The following is a 21164-nucleotide window of genomic DNA, read 5'->3' on the forward strand; positions in this document are numbered from 1 at the left end:
CAGTGCTCAGCATTGAGGAAGGGCCTTGGCTCAGCAGAAGAGCCTCTGCTTGGCATGCAGAAGGTCCCAGGTTCAATCCCCAGCATCTCCTGTTGAAAGGATCAGTTAAGAGGTGACATGAAAAACCTCTGCCTGAGGCCCTAGAGAGCTGCTCCCAGTCTGAGTGGACAATATAGAGCCAGCGTGGTGGAGTAGTTAAGAGCGGCGGTTTGGAGCGGTGGACTCTAATCGGGAGAACCGGGTTTGATTCCCCACTCTTCCACATGAGCGGCGGATGCTAATCTGGTGAACCGGGTTTCCCCACTCCTCCACATGAAGCTAGCTGGGTGACCTTGGGCTAGTCACAGCTGTCTTAGAGCTCTCTCAGCCTCACCTACCTAAGGTTGCCAGGTCCCTCTTCATCACCAGTGAAAGGTTTTGGGGGGCAGAGCCTGAAGAGGGCAGGGTTTGGGGAGGGGAGGCACTTCAATGCCATAGAGTCCAATGGCCAAAGTCAGTCTGAAAATGGTGAAATAGCTTATGCTGAGCACAGCGGTGCCTTGTTTGCCACATGCTGGCACCCGTCCTGGAAACCTTCCTAGCCCATAATCAGCCTGCACCTCCTGTGTCTTTAGTATGAAACGCCTTCATAGTTTGGCAATCCTCAGTGCTGGGGACATATAAAACATGCAAAGAGGGAGACAGAGGCTACACTCTAGGTATCCCTAAACCAGAGAGAGGAATAACGTGCAAAGGAGATGCTGGTGATCGGAGGATGTTTCGCAGCCCTCTTGGTGTGTCTTCTGACCCTTCAGTTTTTGAAGCTCCAGCGAGCCAGCCAGCATCTGCCCCCCGGGCCAGTTCCACTCCCCATCCTCGGCACTCTGTGGCGTTTGGGCTTCAGGTGGCAGCAAGGGACTCTCTCAAAGGTATTTTCTTTCCCCAGAAAGCTGTGCTCCTTCAGGTGTGGGGTGGGACCCTAATGGGGGTCCGAATCCCTTCACTGATGGATCGCAAAGTCCTTGGGAGGAGGAGGGTGAGCCAGGGGACGATCTGTAGGGTTGCCTGGTCCCTCTTCACCACTGGCGGGAGGTTTTTGGGGTGGAGCCTGAGGAGGGTGGGGTTTGGGGAGGGACTTCAATGCCATAGAATCCAATTGCCAAAGCAGCCATTTTCTCCAGATGAACTAAACTCTATCGGCTGGAGATCAGTTGTAATAGCAAGAGATCTCCAGCTAGTGCCTGGAGGTTGGAAACCCTAACGATCTGGGATGCTCTAGGACAAAGCTTCTTAAACTGTGGGTCACGTCTCCATGTGGGGTCACATAAATGAATGTGTGGGTCATGAAAAATTTGGCAACAGTAAATGGTAAAATTATATGTATACCAATGACTTGTTTTAAAATATATTTCTTTATGATTTATTATCAGTAAATGTTTTATTTGTATACCTATTTTATATACCTATAGACCCAGGGTCGCGTAAAAAAAGTTTCAGGCAAAAAGGGGTCGCGAGTGGAAAAAGTTTAAGAAGCCCTGCTCTAGGAGGCTCGGCAGCCAATTTGTGGGCCTAACGTGTGAAATGGTCATGAAATACAACCTGTTGCTCAAAAAAACAATGTAATTATTTCTTAATGCTAACCAAAAATAGAGAAGAAATAGAGCTGGCAACTCCAGCTCTGTGAATTTCTGGAGAATTGGGAACAGTGCCTGGGAAGGGTGGCGTTTGGGGAGGGAAGGGAGCTCGGTGGGCATGTGATGTCACTCTAGGACTTCCGTGTCTCCTAGACTTCAGTACAAAACAAAGCAGTACAATGGCATCACCAGTTAAGTATCTCAGAATCAATAAACGTATTATCACACATACACTCAAATTACAGAATTTAATAACCTAAACAGAAGACAGTCCATGCTCTGAATACTCTGAGCTACAAAGTTCGCGAGTATATATCGCAACACGCTGAAACAAGGCAGGCTAGAGCAGCTGGAACCTGCCCAAATCCGAGGTTGTAGATGCTGCAGCAGCAACTCAGATGGAAACGAATTCAGGGTTGTGAACTGGTCCAGAAGTGCAGGAGAAGTGCAGGAACGAGACCTCCGGATGTATTATTCCTCGTTTCGAACCATTGCTTCCTCAGCCCGCATGCAAGAATGATGTGCAGTTTCAAAGTAGCTAGACCACAGAGGGTTCAATTAGATACTCTCAAATCAAATCAAGTCTAGGATTTGGGAGTGTCAATTAGACACTCTCCAATCCTAGACTTTAGGGATAGCATATAGTCCACCCTCTGAAGCTGTGATTTCATCCAGGGGAGCTGATCTCTGTAGTCTTGTAAGGCCTTTTCTGCATGGCTGTTTCCCTCGTGGTCACTAGCTCCGGGTTGGGAAATACCTGGAGATTCTGGGGGTGGAGTCTGAGGAGGGTGGGGTTTGGGAAGGGGAGGGACTTCAATGCCATAGAGTCCAATTGCCAACGTGGCCATTTTCTCCAGGGGAACTGATTTCTATCACGTGAAGATCAGTTGTAATAGCGGGAGATCTCCAGCCACCACCTGGAGGCTGGCAACCCTAGCGGTCACCGCTCCAGTGCCTTTGGGTTTTTGTGTCGATTATGCATGCCATTTCTGACCGTCAGAGATCGCCTCGCTCTCCCCCTGCCTTTCTCCGCGTTTTGCCCCCGTTTTGAAATTTGAGATAAAACAGGTCTCTGAAAACATGAGCAAAACACGGGAAAATGCAGGGAGAGAGCGAGGCGAACTCTGATGGTCGGAAAAGGCATACATAATCACAACAAAAACCCAAAGATGTCAGAGGGGTGACCATGAAGGAAACAGCCATGCATAAAATGTAGGGTTGCCACAGGCCCCACCTGGAATTTAGCCACACAAATTCCTACCTTGTTGAGAGACCCATCCTAACTGTCTCTATGGGCCACTGTACTCATACCCTGTCACACTGAGAAAAAAATCTAGAGCGTGGCAATGGTAGACTGGAAGGATAGTATGGTTTGATGAACCCTCCCCAGCACTTTTGAAATACTGCCAATACCACCCAGTGCTTCATTTTAGCTAATGAACATCTGAGAAATAGGGCTGTGCAAAACAAAAACAAAAAAACCCCCCAGCAAATTTCCAGTTTATTGGGCCCGAATTTATTTGGTAAACCCAAAATAAGCTGAATACCCATACCAGCTAATACATATTCGCCTTTATTTCCGAGTTTACCAAAAACATCCAGTCCATTATAGTCTATGGAATTTATTTTCAAGGCTCCGGAGGGGGTGTTTTTTGAGGTAGACTGTGTAGCTGCAAGGGGCTCTCCTTAGACAGACACTGAAGATTGGTGAAGTTTGGGACAGGGAGGTCCAATTTTATGAGCCCGCAAAGGGGTCACCCCCATCCTCTTCTGTTGGGTGATATCCCTGGAAGATTGGTCACACAAAGTTGGCTCCGATTGCATGACCCCTAACTCAAATGGGCCCCAAGTATGGGATCCTAAGAAAACCAGTCAATGGGAGAAAAATGGGAGAAAAATGGGAGAAGGCACAGAGCTGTGCATCTGAGTAAAGGCGAGTAGCCAAACCCCGCAAAAGCCGATATCTATTTGGCTTTTCGAGAATCATCTATTCGGCTTCAGCCAGATTCCCATGTTCGGGTATTCGGCTGAAAATAAACCTAAATATTGCCGAAACTGCTAATTTCGGGGTTTTTTCGGTTCGGGTTTACCGATATGCACAGCCCTACTGAGAAATATTTTTTATGCCATCCCTGCAATGAAAATGCCTAATGCAGGGGAGGATAGAATAACGTTGGAAGAAAGACTCATCAGGTCAGCTGGGCGGGAAAAAGGAGTTTTAGAATAATTGTCTGCCGTTAATATTGATGGGGGTGTCATGCTTGATTCATTTGTTCTTGCAATTATGCTTTTTTAAAAAAAAATCTGCAGTTGTCCAAGGTTTATGGGAAAATCTTCACCATTTGGGTCGGTCACATTCCAATGGTTGTCCTGAATGGATTTCCTGCTGTGAAACATGCACTCATCAACCATGCTGAAGAGACATCTTGGCGAGTGGTAACACCTTTTATTAAAGATACCATGAAAGGGAAGGGTAAGCCAAGTTGCTGTTTTCTTTCCCCCCATAGTACCTATACCAACATGTCCTCAACATGGCCTAAGTGCTTGTGTGGCTGAGTCTGAAACTACCTTTTATTTCTCCATCTAATCAAGTAACATCTTGATTTGATGTTACTAGCACTGGCTCTCTAATGTCTCAGGCACAGATCTTCCCCAGCCTATTATTTAAGATTATTGCAACTGGAAATTCCAGAAACATTACCCAGGACCAAGATGAACACTTGTGTTCTAGGACTGAACATTTAACCTATTCCGGAGGGACAGCCATGTTTGTCTGACTGCAACCAAATTGACAAAGAGTCTTGAAAGACTATCACATTTCTTTAGTTTCAAAGGTAGCCATCTTGGTCTGCAGTTAGGGTTGCCAACCTCCAAGTACTAGCTGGAGATCTCCTGCTATTACAACTGATCTCCAGCCGATAGAGATCAGTTCCCCTGGAGAAAATGGCCACTTGGGCAATTGGACTCTGTGGCATTAAAGTCCCTACCCTTTGCAAACTCCGCCCTCCTCAGGCTCTGCCCAAAAAACCTCCCACCAGTGGCCAAGAGGGACCTGGCAACCCTACAAGTAACATCTGCTCTGACTAGCACTGGCTCTCTGATGTCTCAGGCACAGATCTTCCCCAAACTAATTTTTAAGATTATTTCAACTGGAAATTCCAGAGACATTACCCAGGACCTTCTAGACAAATGCTTGTGTTCTAGGACTGAACATTTAACCTATTCCAGAGGGACAGCCAAGTTTGTCCGGATGCAGCCAAATTAACAAAGAGTCTTGAAAGACTATCACATTTATTTCGTTTCAGAGGGTAGCCATCTTGGTCTGCAGTAGAAGAACCAGATTCCAGTCCAGTAGGACCTTAGAGGCCAACAAGATTTCCAGGGTGTAAACTTTCCAAGATCCCTTCATCAGATACAAGTCGGAATGGAGATCCCTGATTCCTAGGGTTGCCAGCTCTGTGTTGGGAAATACCTGGAGATTTGGGGGGGGGTGGAGCCTGAGGAGGGCAGGGTTTAGGAAGAGGAGGGACTTCAATGAGGTATAATGCCATAGAGTCCACCTTGCAAAGTGGCCACTTTCTCCAGGTGAACTGATCTCTGTTGCCTGGAGACCAGTTGTAATAGCAGGAGATCTCCAGCCACCACCTGGAGGTTACAATCCAAAGGAGAGGCACATCCGTGCTAATACCGGTTAGGTTTGGAAAACAGCACTGGAGAACAAGTGTACAAAAGTAGCAAAATTCTTATTAAGTGCTTACACATCAATGACAAACAAAAGTGGAAAACATAAACAAGAATATATACAATATATACAACATATGTTTGATGCAGTCTCTTTGCAACAGAATGATACAATCTTGGTTGTGTATTCCTTGATAATATTAGAAATTTCAATGTAGTCCAACGAATGGTACGTACTCAAACAAATCCCAGAAATACAATTAATGGGAGAAGATGGGGGACGGCCGTTTCAAAGTCTTTTCTTCAGCCCCAAATCCATTCCTATATTAAACATAACATGCATTGTTGTAATAGTCATAGCCATATGTGCTAACCAAGAAAATCTCTGTAATTATAAATCATACTCACAACTTTATGTTTCCAAATAAATTTCTGCCTAATACATCATCAAGTGGATTCACTGGTTCCCCGAAGGATATTCCATAGAGTAGCCATGAACTGTGTTTGTCCTCTACATACTTAATATAAAGCAGGTGTTGGCAAGAACCTCTGTGCTTGCATGTCGTCAGTAAAATACCGTATTCTATCTATTAGCCAAGGCGGTCTTTGTAATTACTGTATAGTATCTAGCTATATATAGCAGGAAAAATCATTTTCTAAATTCAGGCCATTAGGTTTTATTGTATTAAAGAGATGTATGAAAAAAGTCTCTTTTTGTCTCAATATCCTTTCTGTGTCCCTTCTACCAAAACGTTTTCCTTTTAGGTTCCAAATTATAAAAAAACCGGAGATTGGCAACCCTAATGAGTCCTTATAATCCCATTTTTGCAACACCCCTCCCACTTTCTGACTGGGATTATAAGGACTCAGGGATCTCAAAAAAGAAAATATGCCACCTCTTCAGGAAAGGGCCCATGACGGCTTACAAAATAAACCCTGGTCAATTTCTGGAGCTTCTATCTAGTGGCTTGCATTGAAACCTTCAGCCTAGTGGAGAAATACTGAGTTAGGACAAGATTCGAGTCCAGTAGCTGGATCTAAGACTGGTGATCCGCCCACTCCCGCGGACAGGAATAGCCTCTATTCAAGATGGATGTGAGTTTGTTTTGCCGAGAAAAGGAACCTTTTCCCCCCTTGCAGAAGAGTCGTTAGCTATGGAGCTGCTAGGACTGCCCAAGAAACTGTGTTAACTCTTTCCCACCTGGGCCATGGAGAAATGTATTCCCTCTGTACTACAGGAGGGCTTGGGGCAGAAGTGGTGACAATGGAGGGGTTAAAGGAGGCATGGCCAGAATGTGCGGGAGGGGGCAGTTCTTAGCCAGTGTGTCCTCATTTCATCCCTGCAGGCGGAGGTAGCAGGAGCTGGCTGTAGAATCCAGCCCCGACCATGCGGAGCAGGAGCAACTCTGGCATGCGGCTGGACGGCTACTCCCAGCTGGTGCAACGGACCATCCTGTGCCACCAGGTGGGCGAGTGTGCCACTGGTTGGATGCCTGCCTGCTTTCCCATGGTGGGGGTCATCTAGGGCAGCTGCCTGCTTGGGGCTTGGTCAGCTCATTTTAAGGTTGATAATTTGTATGGCCCACGAATGATGTTATAAATATCCAAATGGCCCTTGGCGGAAAAAAAAGGTTCCCTAACCTGGTTTATAAGGTCAGCTTCCAGCCTTAGACCATGTTATCCCTTTGGTTTCTGAATTAGGGTTGCCAACCACCAGGTAGTAGCTGGAGATCTCCTGCTATTACAACTGATCTCCAGCCGATGGAGATCAGTTCGCCTGCAGAAAACGACCGCTTTGGCCATTGGACTCCATGGCATTGAAGTCCCTCCCCTCCCTAAACCCCGCCCTCCTCAGGCTCTGCCCAAAAAACCTCCAACTGGTGGCAAAGAGGCACCTGGCAACCCTATTCTGAATACCATTTTCCAATTTGATGTGAAAGATAGAGATATTTATATATCAACAGATATTTGATATCTAATTTGATATTTTTATAACAATTACATATATATACTTGTGCCGTCAAGTCACAGCTGACTTATGGCGGCCCAGTAGAAAATATATATAATTAGTTATGTTTTTAGATGGTTTAACTTGTATTTATATTGTATACTTGTTATTAGTCCTCCTCAGCCTGGTTCACCAGGGGAGGATGGGGATATATATAAATTTATCATCATCATCATCATCATCATCATCGTCGTCGTCATCGTCGTCATCGTTGTTGTTATCGTTTATTGTTATTATTATTATTATTATTATTATTATTTGCTGCTCTTTAGCAGGGGTTAAAGTCCTTTTGTTATGTTCAACCCTTGCAACAGCTGCACAATGTCCTCAAGGTCTTTTGGGCTTTTGCAGCTTCCTGCTGTTGAACCAACACGCCAATTATTCTGGGTTTTTCTAAGTTATCCCTGTCCAAAAAAACAAAACAAAACAAAACATTGGAACACAGCAATGAGTATCATATCCATAAATTCCTCCAGACAGGAGCACGCTGGCTGTTTCTTGATGTTACACGCTAAATATTATTGGCTTGGTGCATTTTTAGGACAACGTATTCTCACCCCTCAGGTCTTCTGTTTGCAAGTGGTCCTGTCTGGAAGCAACAAAGACGTTTTGCGATTTCAGCTCTACGGATGCTGGGCCTGGGGCGGAAAAGCTTGGAGCACCGGGTGCAAGAGGAAGCCAGCCACTTGGTGGCGCTCTTGTCACACGAAAAAGGTCAGGCAAATCAGAGTTTGATTCCTCTCCTCCCCTTCCCAGGAATGAATGAAATTGTGCCAGGGAGGGTTAGACCATGTGGTACGTTTTTTAAATAGTTGGATCTGGGTTCCCCTGACCTGACTTGCTTTCACCTCAGTCACCTGGCAGCAGCAACAAATGTGTCTTTTAAATAGGAAGAAGAAGAGTTGGTTTTTATATGCCAACTTTCTCTGCCACTTAAGGGAGAATCAAACCGGCTTACAATCACCTTCCCTTCCCCTCCCCACAACAGACACCCTGCGAGGTAGATGGGGCTGAGAGAACTGTGACTAGCCCAAGGTCACCCAGCTCGAAGAGAGCTGTGACTAGCCCAAAGTCACCCAACTAGCTTTGTGTGTAGGAGTGGGGCAACAAATCCAGTTCACCAGGTTAGCCTTCGCCGCTTATGTGGAGGAGTGGGGACTCAAACCCAGTTCTCCAGATCAGACTCCACTGCTCCAAACCACCGCTCTTAACCACTACACCACTACACCACGCTGGCTGGTTTGCCAACCTCCTGGTACAGGCTGGAGAGCTCCTGCTATTACAACTGATCTCCAGCCGATAGAGATCAGCTCACATGGAGAAAATGGCTGCTTTGGCGATTGGACTCTATGGCACTGAAGTCCCTCCCCCAAAACCTCCCGCTGGTGGTGAAGAGGGGACCTGGCCACCCTAATGACTGCAATGAAAGGGAATTGGGTCAAGGGAACCAAAACCCAACTCATGACAAATGTATTGTGTCTCTCAGCTGGTTCTTTTTTTTTTTTTTTTTAATTATTTTTATTATTTTCTACAATTCAACTAAAATAAACATATCTCAACAATATATTCAGTTGTAACTGCTTGTAACAAAAAAAATTCATTGCTATTACTGAGAATATGTTATCTATAATATTCTATGCTATCTACTATATGTGACTTCCCCGCATCTTCTTCAGTCACTAATTCTACTGGTTAACACTTTTGCATTTCAAATTAATTTCTAATCCTTATTTTCTCTCATACAGACTTGCTTTAAGCTATCTATACTACTTCTATAAGCAATTTCAAGTCCTACCTAGTTATAATATTATCATCATTGTCTCTATATAACATTCTATTATTCTAAATTAAAGGGATTAGATCAATACATAAACAAATTTTCCCATTAAAAATTCATCAAAGTAAATCCACCGTGGCTCCCTTACACCCCAAAAATAAGCATCATTTTAGCCATTATCTTGTTTTGGGAGGGGATCTGCCAGTCCTTCTTTATTTCCCAATCCCCACCCCCCGTTTTTCAATATAGTAGCTGCAATTCTGGCCTCTGAAGATGTAAAAGAAGATCCCGGTGATTGTATCCATTGGCTTCTTGTTAAAATTTCCAGCATCTTCTTGGTAAAATCCTTCATCATGTCTCCCTCCATCGCTGGCTGCCAGGAAGTGTTTTCTTGGGATAATAATGCTCCTCCTGTCAGCAGTGACTCAGACAAGTAAATTGTAGAGGTATTGAGTTCTCTCATGTTGCTCTCTCTCCTTGCCAGGTGGTCACTTGCAGCTACCTCTTTAAAATCTTGGGTCTTCATATTGTGGATCTCCTCAATAATTGTGTCCAGTTTTCCATTAATTGATTTAAATAGGATATTCATCACCTCAGCTAGTTGAAATGCTTGATGTGAGAGCGCTTGTTGTTTTTCGAAGACTAAATCTTGTTGCACTGCAAACATGTCCATTTGTTTGAGTAACATCTCTTCCAACCTCTTGTTTGACATATCTGCTTGTATTCTTATATAGAAGCAGGCTTTGTAATTTTCAAGATATCCTCAATTATGCTTCAAAGCAGCACAGATAAAGAAAAGAAAGTAGACAGGAAACTGCAGTATCATAGACCCTGCGTCGTCTCCTCTCGGTGGTTAAGTAGTAGGAACGATTTGATGGTTACACCGGGGAGATTCACTTCAAGTCTTCCAATCTGCCCTGTCTTTTCGATGGTAACAAAGCCCTTCTTATTATCTTCCGGTCTTAAGAGGCGACGTGGCTGGACATTGAATCAAAGAAGCCGGAAGTGGGGGGGGAAGGTTCTCGTCTCCCTCCCTCCCCTCAAAGCATTTAATTGGTAGTTGTAAAGTCATTCAAAAGTCCCTTTTATTGCGTCTACTCACTGATCAAGTTGATAAGGTCTTAGTCAGTTCATTTAATGGCATTTGTTTATTTTAAAAGTCTCGTTACGATGGGCAGGGAGTCGCCGGTTTTCGTAGGTGTTTTTATCGTCATTCAGGTCTTCTCAATCAAGATAAAGGTAAAAAGTGTCTTTTTACTCACTCTGACTTCCAAAGGTGAGGCTTCTTGTTCTTTTCATAGATTATTTGATGTTAATGTATAGAGGAGGTCAAAGCCTATAATCCAAAGAGTCGTCCGTGGCAATGGTAGCCCCTATGCCGGCGGGGACAACTTCCAACTCAACGGGAGGCTTAAAAAAGCTCTCTCGGAGAATATGGGAGTCCAAACCGCTCTTGAAGGCTGCAGGGGAATTTCCTGCTTCCCGATCCACTATTTAGGACCGAGTTGGAGTGCTTTTTGCACTCCAAATCTAAACGACTCTTGGTGTTTCCTGGGAGCCCCCAGGAAACAATGGCGCTCGGACCAAACGCTCTACAGGAAGTCCCTCTCTCAGCTGGTTCTTAAGGCAAATTTGTGATCTGCCTTACTGAATCAGACCAAAGGTCCATCTAGTCGAGTACTTTGGGTTGGATTCTGTGGCTCGCTTCCAATGGAGCCTCACTAAGATGGATCCCACGTCTCTTCAGCTAAGGCTTCCTTCAAGGGCTAAAGACTTCTCCTAGTGGAGAAAAGTCTTTCGTTGTTGTTGAAGAAAAGCAAGCCCTCCTGTTCTCGGAGTTTGTACCCTTTTCTGCTAGTGGTAGGATCCAGGTTGCTCTCCCTTGCGTTACTCTAGAAGAGATGAGTTTTGTCTTCCGCAATTGATTATTTGATTGATTTGCCTGGCAGGTATGCATTCTTTGGACAATCCTTCAGTAGGTTGGCTTGTCCAATTATAGTCCCACAAGCCCTGGTCATTTCTTTGGCTTGGTCCTGAGAACCTGGTTCTTTCACAGTGAGGTGGCATTTCAGTCCACGTAACTCCAGCGTGGCGTGGTGGTTAAGAGCGGTGGTTTGGAGTGGTGGACTCTGATCTGGAGAGCCGGGTTTGATTCCCCACTCTTCACTTGAGCGGCGGACGCTAATCTGGTGAACCAGGTTGGTTTCCCCACCCCTCCACATGAAGGCAGCTGCGTGACCTTGGGCTAGTCACAGCTCTCTTGGAGCTCTCTCTGCCCCACCAGATGATGGAATGCTTGCTGTGTATATGTGAATCCCGCTTGGGATACAAAATTGTCTCCATGATTACCTAGAAAACAAGCATTGGTACAATTAGGAAACTTAAAACTCTGGTCTCAAAGGTCTTATGGGACCTCCCCTTTTAGATGAGAATGTAAACAACAGACAGACAGCATGGTGTAGTGGTTAAGAGTGGTGGTTTGGAGCGGTGGACTCTGATCTGGAGAACTGGGTTTCTCCACATGAACGGCGGATGCTAATGCAGTGAACTGGGTTGGTTTCCCTGCTCCTCCACATGAAGCCAGTTGGGTGACTTTGGGCTAGTCACAGCTCTCTTCGAGCTCTCGCAGCCCCACCTACCTCACAGGGTGTCTGTTGTGGGGAGGGGAAGGGAAGGTGATTGTAAGCTGGTTTGATTCTTCCTTAAGTGGTAGAGAAAGCCAGCATATAAAAACCAACTCCTCCTCTTCTTCTAAGCAGCATTGGTCTGGTTAGAACTTGGATGGGAGATGACTGAGGAAGTCCAGAGTCACTCCACAGAGGCAGGCAATGGCAGAACCCCTCTGTTCGTCTCTCACCTTGAAAACCCCATGGGATCGCCATAATTTGGCTGCAACTTGATAGCACTTTCCACCACCACCAAAACTGGAGGGGGAGTGGGTGAATACCCACACATGCCTTTGATGAAACCAGCCTTTTCATCGGAATTCTGTAGCATTCAGATGAATAGTGGTGATGGATGATACCTGTCTTTAAAGGGAAGCCCCTGGACCCTTCTCTCCCGCTGTTTCACTCCATCGCCAATGTGATCTCTGCGGTGGTTTTCGGCCATCGCTTCTCCATTCAAGACCAAACTTTTCGCAAACTGATGGAATGCATCGAGTACGAAGCACACTTTTTCCTCTCCCCATTTCATTTGGTAAGTTTTTTGTTTTTTATGTTTTCCAGAATATCTGACATAACTGTTCCAAAGTACTTGAGTGCCATTTTTGGCCTGATGTCATTCGGGAACCTCCAGCTGTGGTATTATAAATGGGAGCAAAATTATCTGTATCTTGGGTTGCCACTATTAAAACTGATCTCCAGGCAACCATGATCAATTAACCTGGAGAAAATGGCTGCTTTGGAAGGTGGACTCTATGGCATTGTACCCTGCCGAGGTCCCTCCCCTCCCCAAACCCCCACCCTTCCCAGGCTTCACTCTCAAAATATCCAGGTACTTCCCAACCCAGAGCTTCATGGGGTTGGATCCAGAGATGTCTCCTACGGTATCCATTCTCTCCATCTAGGGTTGCCAATCTCCAGGTAGTTATTGCTGTGTTCCGTATGGAAAAATACCGAAATATGTCCTGAAATGTATTTCCGGGACATGCAAGCTTGGTTTACGCTCACAGCCATTTACAAAGCATCATGTCCAGAGGTGGGGATTGAAATACTTCCTGCTTCCTCGGAGTTCTTTATGAGCAAAAGAAAAGCTTTTTAAAACCAAGGCTTTGATTTCTCCCCACCCCTTCAGATTGCTCCTTTTTTGTTGTTGATCTTAAAATGCTTTTTTATGTGGCAATTGGGTTGGGGAGGGGGAGAATTTTCTCTCACAGTGAGCACTGTGAAATAAGCCAATTACAAAGCAGCATTTAAAGGGGCGGGGCTTGATCTGAGCTTGGAGACTGCTGGTGCATAGATTCCGTACAGGAAAGTGTGGGTCCAGCAAGCAACGAACCTCAGGTAAAACTCCCATGCATAAATGACCCATGACACCAATTGTTGACCCACCTCATTCAGCCAGTGTCTAGATAATGCTCTAGATTTCGCTTTTGATATACTTATAAATAAATAATGAACCATTTACCGCTAAATGAGTAAAGAGGTTACTTACAGGTTACAGCATTTCTCCTTTTCTCTTCCAGCTTTATGAACTGTTTCCAGGACTCATGCGTTATGTCCCAGGACCAAATCTGCAAGCCTTTTCCTGCTTGGAATTTATACATTCATTTGGAAGGAAGGAAATCAATAAACACAAGGAGAATAAGCCGTCAGATGGCCCACAAGATTTCATTGATTACTATCTGGCTGAAATAAACAAAGTAGGTGGTTGTTTAGTATAAATGGTTGGACCCATCAGAGGAACGTCGTGCTTCTTGGCTGGGGGCAAACAAAGCATTCATGCGGGTTGATTGGCTTGTATCTGTGACCCACCAAATCAAGAAACAGGATGGCTACCAATCTCTAGGCAGGGCCTGGAGGTCTCCTGGAATGACAACTGATCTCCAGATAGGGTTGCCAGCTCTGGGTTGAGAAAGGCCTGGAGATTTTGTTTTTTGGGAGGAGCGTGAGGAGGGAAGGGTCTGGAAAGGGCAGGGACTTCAATGGGGTATAATGTCATGGAGTCCACCTATCAAAGTGGCCATTTTCTCCAGGGGAACTGTTCTCTGTCGCCTGGAGATCAGTTGAGGAGAAGAAGAAGAAGAAGAAGAAGAAGAAGAGTATGTTGTGGGGGAGAGGAAGGGAAGGTGATTGTAAGCTGTTTTGATTATTCCCAAAGTGGTAGAGAAAGTCGGCATATAAAAACCAGCTCTTCTTCTTCTTCTTCTTCTTCTTCTTCTTCTTCTTCTTCTTCTTCTTCTTCTTCTTCTAGCACAGTATTCTTTTATGCATGGGGTTGGATCCAGAGATCTGTCTCCACGGAAGGTGCTGAGGGTCACAGATTACCCCTGGTTTTCTCTTCCACCAGCAGTCCCTTCTGACTCTGGGAAGTCATATGGAAGAAATGTCCAAAGAGAGTAATATCCATGTGAATCAGTGGGCTGCAGTGAGGAAGGAGAAGGGAGAAAAATTGCCCTTCCCACCTCTTCTATTGCTGAAAATAGAGGCGATTTTACCCCTTTCCCCCTTTTTACTGCAGGCCACCTTGTTTAGCTGGTAGTTCAGGCAGATGCTGTAACCAGAAAAGCAAGTAAGATCCAGGATCCTTGCACGCATGAATCACAAGAGCCATCTTATGGTTTTAATTATTAGAAAAGCCAGTGATGGTTTGGGGCTCTACCTTTATTCTTCCCATTGTCAACGACAGCAAGAAGATGATTCCGAATCCACCTTTGATGAAGACAACTTGGTCCACATTATCTACGACCTCTTTGCAGCAGGGACTGATACTACAGCCACCACCTTGCGCTGGGTACTGCTCTTTATGGTCGCTTATCCAGATGTCCAAGGTGAGAGCAAGCTGAAATAGTTCTGTTTGCATGGAGTTTGTCCAATGAAAGGAGTAGGTCTCAACTTTTGTGTGTGTGTGTGTGCCATCAGGTCACCGCTGACTTATGGTGACCTCGTAGGAGTTTCAAGGCAAGAGACGTTCAGAGGTGGTATGCCATTGCCTACCTCCGTGTCACGACCCTGGTATTCCTTGGAGGTTTCCCAACCAAATACTAAGCAGGGCTGACCCTGCTTAGCTTCTGAGATGGTTAAGAGGGAAGTGGACATGTTCATGGAAAAGAGGGCTATCCATGGCTACTAGTCAACCCTACAAGGTTGCCATAAGCCAGCTGTGACTTGACAGCACACACAAAAAAGTAAGATAAGAATCTTATGTCCTTATTAAGCCCTAAAGGGCGACGGGTGTGGGGGGGTGTCCATTGGTCTGAACTTGCAAATGCACTCTGCTTCCAGATAGGCTATCATTTTCCCCCAGTGATCTTTCCTGTAGTGAAATAGTTAAATTGTGGCACTCCCTGCCCCAGGATCACAGGATGTGGTGATGGCTGCCAACTTAGAAGGCTTGGAGAGGGGAGTGGACATGTTCATGGAGGAGAGGGATATTCATGGCTACTAGTACAAATGGATACCAGTCATGATGTATACCTATTCTCTCCAGGATCAGAGGAGAATACCTATTATATTAGGGGCTGTGGAACACAGGCAGGGTAATGCTGCTGCAGTTGCCTTGTTTGTGGGCTTCCTAGAGGCACCTGGTTGGCCGGTGTGTGAACAGACTGCTGGACTTGATGGGCCCTGGTCTGATCCAGCAGGGCCTTTCTTATGTTCTTATGTTCTGATGAGGTCAGGTAAGCCTGGCCTATCCCGGTCAGGGCAGGTCTCACCAACTCTGCCTCATTAACTGTATTTAATGTGAAGTGTACTGACATCTCCATGCAGGGTAGGTTGCAGTAGAAAGAGGGTGAGGAAGAACTCAAAACGAGAACTTTACCGCACTATGTACAGTAGTAGTTCCATTACTATTGCAGTGTTTAATTCTGTCTTTGTTTCCATTTCCCACAATTCACATCTTCTGCATTACAGAGGGAGAATCACCTAATATAGAAATAAATATAATCTCTTAATTTACATAACTTTAAAAAAATGCAAAGTAAGATTGTCCTCTCACTTCTCAATCTGAATGTGTTTCCTCAGAGAAAGTTCAGAAGGAGATTGATGCGGCTGTGGCACGGTCCCAAATCATCTTCTATGAGGATCGGAAGAAGATGCCCTACACCAATGCGGTCATTCATGAAGTCCTGCGTTTCAATTATGTCCTTTTAGTTGGGAACTTCAGACTATGCTCAAGGGACACAAGCCTATTGGGATATCCTATTAAAAAGGTATAGAAAAAATATTTCGCCAAGCTCTGTCAGCAATTCAGAATGATCATTTATGCAAGGGAGTTGAGGTTTGTTGCTCGCTGGACCCACACTTTCCTGTTTGGAGTCTATGCAGCAGCAGTCTCCAAGCTCCAATCAGGAAGCGTTTGAATCCCCACCCCTTGAAATGCTGCTTCATAATTGGCCATAGTGAGAGAAAAGTTCCCCCCCAAACCCAATTGCCGCATAAAAAAGTATTTTAAGAACATAAATAAAAAAACCGAGCAATCTGAAAAGAAGGAAGGGGGGAATCCAAGCTTTGGTTTTTAAAAGCCTTTCTTCTGCTCGGAAAGAGCCCTGAGGAAGCCGGAAGTATTTGAAACCCCGCCTCTGGACACACTGCTTTGTAATTGGCTGTGAGTGAAACTAAGCTTGCATGTCCCGCACTTCACCTTTTGCACGGGGATTTCACCTGGGCTGAGCTCAGGGGAGAGGGAAGAATCGGATTAACGGAGGAATGGGAAAGTCCAGGATTTGTGAGGCAGGGAGGTCATCTCTAATGGAGGGAAAACTCATGCATAACTCCAAGGAACAACCGAGGCAGACTGGGGTGAACGTGATGCCTAATCAAGCATCATGGTTTGTTGCGTTTACATATACAGAATGTCATGGTATTTCATCCACCCTTTCATGTAGCGGGAACCATATCACACTGAAACAGATTTCCAGGGGAAAATATCGCAATGTCCAATGATTTAATTTGGATTCTTCGCTTTGGAAATTTGACCTCAGGATTTTAAATATAATCACACCTGGGTGCGTTGCTTCCTAGGTCAAAGTCCATTCAAGCACCAATTGTGTCTTCCAACATCCTTTCAACCAGCAATTTCTCTGGCAACCAAATACGTCATATTTAATTATGCATGTATGTGCCATCAAGTCCCCCAACTGAGGGGGTTACCGCACTTTGTATTCCCAGCGATGTATTAAGAGTTTGAAAATGTTGTAAAAAACATCGCTTTAAAAGGGTTTTTGGATACCCCGGCTTATAAATGGTTGGAAGACGTCTTCACAGCTAAAGGGGCCAAAGTGCGAACAGTATTTTTTATAACATTTTCAAACTCTTAATACATTGTTGGGAAATCAAGTGCGGTAACCCCCTAATTTATGGCAATCCCAGCAAGGGGCTTTTCATGGCAAGAGAGAAGCAGAGATGGTTTGCCATTGGCTTCCTCCCCAGACTCTTCCTTGCTGGTCTCCCGCCCAAGTAAAACCCCTGCTTAGCTTCCGAGATCTGCCAAGATCAGACTATACCATGCCGCCTTCTCTCCCAAGCTTTAAATGTGTGTGTGTAGTGTTATCAAGTCACAGCAAATTGTGGCAATCCCATAGGGTTTTCAAGGCAAGTTATTAAACAGATGTGGTTTGCCATCGCCTTCCTCTGCAAAGTCTTCCTTGGTGGTCTCCCATTCAAGTACCGATCCTGCCTAGCTTATGAGATCTGATGAGATCAGTCTATACTATATCATTCTACATCCAGCGTGGTATAGTGGTTAAAAATGGTGGTTTGGAGTGGTGGACTCTAATCTGGAGAACTGGGTTTGATTTCCCACTCCTCCAAATAAGCAGCTGTCCGTGGATGCTAATCTGGTAAACTGGATTTGTTTCCCCACTCCTCCACATGAAGCCAGCTGGGTGACCTTAGGCTAGTCACCGCTCTCTTAGAGCTCTCTCCGCCTCACCATCCTCACAGGGTGTCTCTTGTGGGGAGGGGAAGGGAAGGTGATTGTAAGCCGGTTTGATTCTCCCTTAAGTGGTAGAGAAAGTCGGCATATAAAAACCAACTCTTCTTCTTCATCATTTCCCCCCCTGTTGCAAATACAAGATTTGAAATGCAGAGCTGGGTCAGATGTACGGTGGAGGCGTGGTTAAGAGTGGCGGACTCTAATCTGGAGAACCGGGTTTGATTTCCTGCTAAAGTTGTCAACCTCCCAGTTGTGGCTAGAGATCTCCTGCTATTACAACTGATCTCCAGGCAGCATAGATCAGTTCCCCTGGAGAAAATGGCGGCTTTGGAAGGTGGACTATATGGCATTATACCCCATTGAAGCCCCTCCTGTCCCCCAAACCCTGCCCTCCTTAAGGCCCACCCCCAAAATCTCCAGGTATTTCCCAACCCTGAGCTGGCAACCCTATTTCCTGCTCCTCCACATGAAGCCAGCTGGTAGCCCTTGGGCCAGTCACAGTTCCCTCAGAACTATCTCAGCCTCACCTATCTCACAAGGTTCCTGTTGTGGGGAGAAGAAGGGAAGGAGATTGTAAGCCAGTTTGATTCTCATTAAAAAGTAGAGAAAAGTGGGGTATAAAACCTACTCTTCTTCTTCTTTCTTTGCAGGGTACTATAATTATTCCTGACATAGCCTCTGCTCTGTATGACCCAGAAGAATGGGAGACCCCTCATCAATTCAACCCCAATCACTTTCTGGATAAAGATGGAAATTTTTTTACAAGAGAGGCCTTCATTCCATTTTCAGCAGGTAAAGGTAACTCATAATTTAGCGCAGAGCGATACTATAAACAGAGAATGGTAGCTGGGGTTTCTTTCCTAACTGAGTTGCCACTTATGAGCACCATCAAATACTTGGGGGAAAGGTTGCTTCCCCCCACACACAAACAGAGAGAATTCTAAATGGGCTCTGCAAAATGAGATTCTGCGCATGCGCAGAAGAGCATGCCCAGATTATGATCTCCCAGATCCAAAATTGACTCCTTCCTTTTGAGTTGGCCCTGCCCTTACGCAGCCCCGTTTTAAAACAAAGAAAAATGTGTGATTTTCCTTCTTTATCAAGCATTTAGCCCTGCCATTTAAAACTATTTGTTTTACGCACCCCCACCCCGAGAACAGTGCATCCCCTGTCTTCTAGAACTAGAATCATCTGGTGTTTAAAATCATTTAAAGGAGCAAACATGAAGAGAAGAGAGAGGAGAAGAGTTGGGTTTTTATATGCTGGCTTTCTCTACCACTTAAGGAAGAATCAAACAATCACTTCAACCTTCCCCTCCCCACAAGAGACACCCTGTGAGGTAGGTGAGGCTGAAAGAGCTCTAAGAGAGCTGCAACTAGCCCAAGGTCACCCATCTGGCTTAGTGTGGAGGAGTGGGGGAACCAAGCCGGTTCACCAGATTAGCCTCCCTCTACCACTCATGTGGAGGAGTGGTGCCACAACTGAGAAGGCCCTCTCCCAGGTTGCCATTGGGTTGCCAGTCTCCAGGTACTAGCTGAAGATCTCCCACTATTAAAACTGATCTCCAGCCAATAGAGAGCAGTTCCCCTGGAGAAAATGGCTGGTTTGGCAATTGGACTCTATGGCATTGAAGTCCCTCTCCTTCCAAACCCTGCCCTCTTCAGGCTCTGTCCCCAAAACCCTCCTGCTGGTGGCAAAGAGGGACCTGGCAACCCTAATTGCCACCCAGCTAATCTCAGAAGGACAAAGCACCTGAAACAGGGCATCCGGAGATGATTATGGTGGTTGGGCTTGTTCATAATGGATTAGGTGGTCCTTCAGGTATATTGGTCCCAAACCATGTAGGGGTTGAAGGTCAAAACCAACATCTTGAAATGCCTGGAAACAAATTGGTGGCCAGTGTAGATGGGCCAAGACTGGAGTGATATGACTCCTATGACTAGCATTGCCAACCTCCAGCTGGTGGCTGGAGATCTCCCGCGATTACAACTAATCTCCAGGTGACAGAGATCAGTTCCCCAGGGGAAACTGACTGTTTTTTGAGGCTAGTCTCTATGGCATTATACCCCATTGAAGTCCCTCCTCTCCCCAAACCCTGCCTTCCTCAGTCTCCACCCCCAAATCTCCAGATATTTCCCAACCTGGAGCTGGCAACCTTAACTATGACCCACTCCCATCAACATTAGAGTTGCCAGGTCCCTCTTCACAACCAGCAGGAGGTTTTTGGGGCGGAGCCTGAGGAGGGTGGGGTTTGGGGAGGAGAGGGACTTCAATGTCATAGAGTCCAATTGCCAAACTGGCCATTTTCTCCAGGAAAACTGATCTCTGTCAGCTGGAGATCAGTTTTAATAGCAGGAGATTTCCAGCTAGTACCTGGAGGTTGGCAACCCTAGTCAACATCCTGGCCCCAGCATCCTGTAGAGGTACCTGAACCAAATGCAGGGAGACAGACAAATCTTTCTGATTGGGTTATGCAACCTTCTGCATGGATTGGGGCTGCAGTCAGAAAAGAAGTATGGCAGGAATATTCAGAAAATAATCTCTTCCTGCCCAGAGGAGAAGACTGAGAGGTGATAGGATAACCATCTTCAAGTACTTGAAGGACTGTCATATAGAGGCTGGTGCCGAGTTGTTTTCTGTTGCTCCAGAAGGTCGGACCAGAACCAACGGGTTGAAATTAAATCTAAAGAGTTTCCATCTAGACATCAGGAAGAATTTTCTAACGGTTACAGCAATTCCTCAGTGGATCAGGCTTCCTCGGGAGGTGGTTTCGAAGCAGAGGCTAGATGGCCATCTGTCAGCAATGCTGGTTGTATGACCTTAGGCAGATCGTGAGAGGGAGGGCATCTTGGCCATCTTCAGGGCATGGAGTAGGGGTCACTGGGGGTTTGGGGGGGAGGTAGTTGTGAATTTCCTGCATCGTGCAGGGGGTTGGACTAGATGACCCTGGTGGTCCCTTCCAACTCTATGATTCTGTGATTCTATGATTCTATGCCTATCTATGACGATGGCTGCTCTCTCCTTCTGCAGGTCAGCGGCTGTGTATCGGAGAGAACCTGGCTAAAACAGAGCTTTTCCTCTTCATCACCAACCTGCTGCAAGCGTTCCGATTCCAGCTCCCAGAAACAGTGAAGGACGTTGATACGAGGCCGGTGATCGGAGGGTTCGCCGTGCAGCCCCATCCGTATACAATCTGCGCTCTTCCTCGCCAGATTCTTCCTTGAACGATGACTTATTTAAAATACCCACATCCTGCCTCGGGATTCAAAAAGCAGCACAGGAAGAATGCCTGGGAGATAGGGTTGCCAACTTCCAGGGGAGGCCCGGAGACCTCCCGCTGTTACAACAGATCGCCAGATTACAGAGATCATTTCCCTTGGATAAAAGGGCTGCTTTGGAGGGTGGGGCCCATGACATTCAACCCACTGAGGACCCTTCCGGCCCCAAACCCTGTCCTCCCCAGGCTCCACACACACACACACACCCC

The 21164-nt window shown here is 45.8% G+C and overlaps 1 protein-coding gene across 1 annotated transcript; it reads left to right on the top strand.

Moving 5' to 3' along the window:
* Positions 1–737: 737 nt before the first annotated feature.
* On the top strand, positions 738–20901 carry LOC130477879 (cytochrome P450 2C26-like). The gene is made up of 9 exons (XM_056849962.1): positions 738–908; positions 3924–4086; positions 7867–8016; positions 12117–12277; positions 13266–13442; positions 14429–14570; positions 15766–15953; positions 18328–18469; positions 20708–20901. Exons 1-9 carry the CDS (start codon positions 738–740, stop codon positions 20899–20901), a joined length of 1488 nt encoding a protein of 495 aa, XP_056705940.1.
* The last annotated feature ends 263 nt before the right edge of the window (positions 20902–21164 follow it).

Source organism: Euleptes europaea, chromosome 5 (genome assembly GCF_029931775.1).
Source record: "Euleptes europaea isolate rEulEur1 chromosome 5, rEulEur1.hap1, whole genome shotgun sequence".
Taxonomy (NCBI): Eukaryota; Metazoa; Chordata; class Lepidosauria; order Squamata; family Sphaerodactylidae; genus Euleptes; species Euleptes europaea.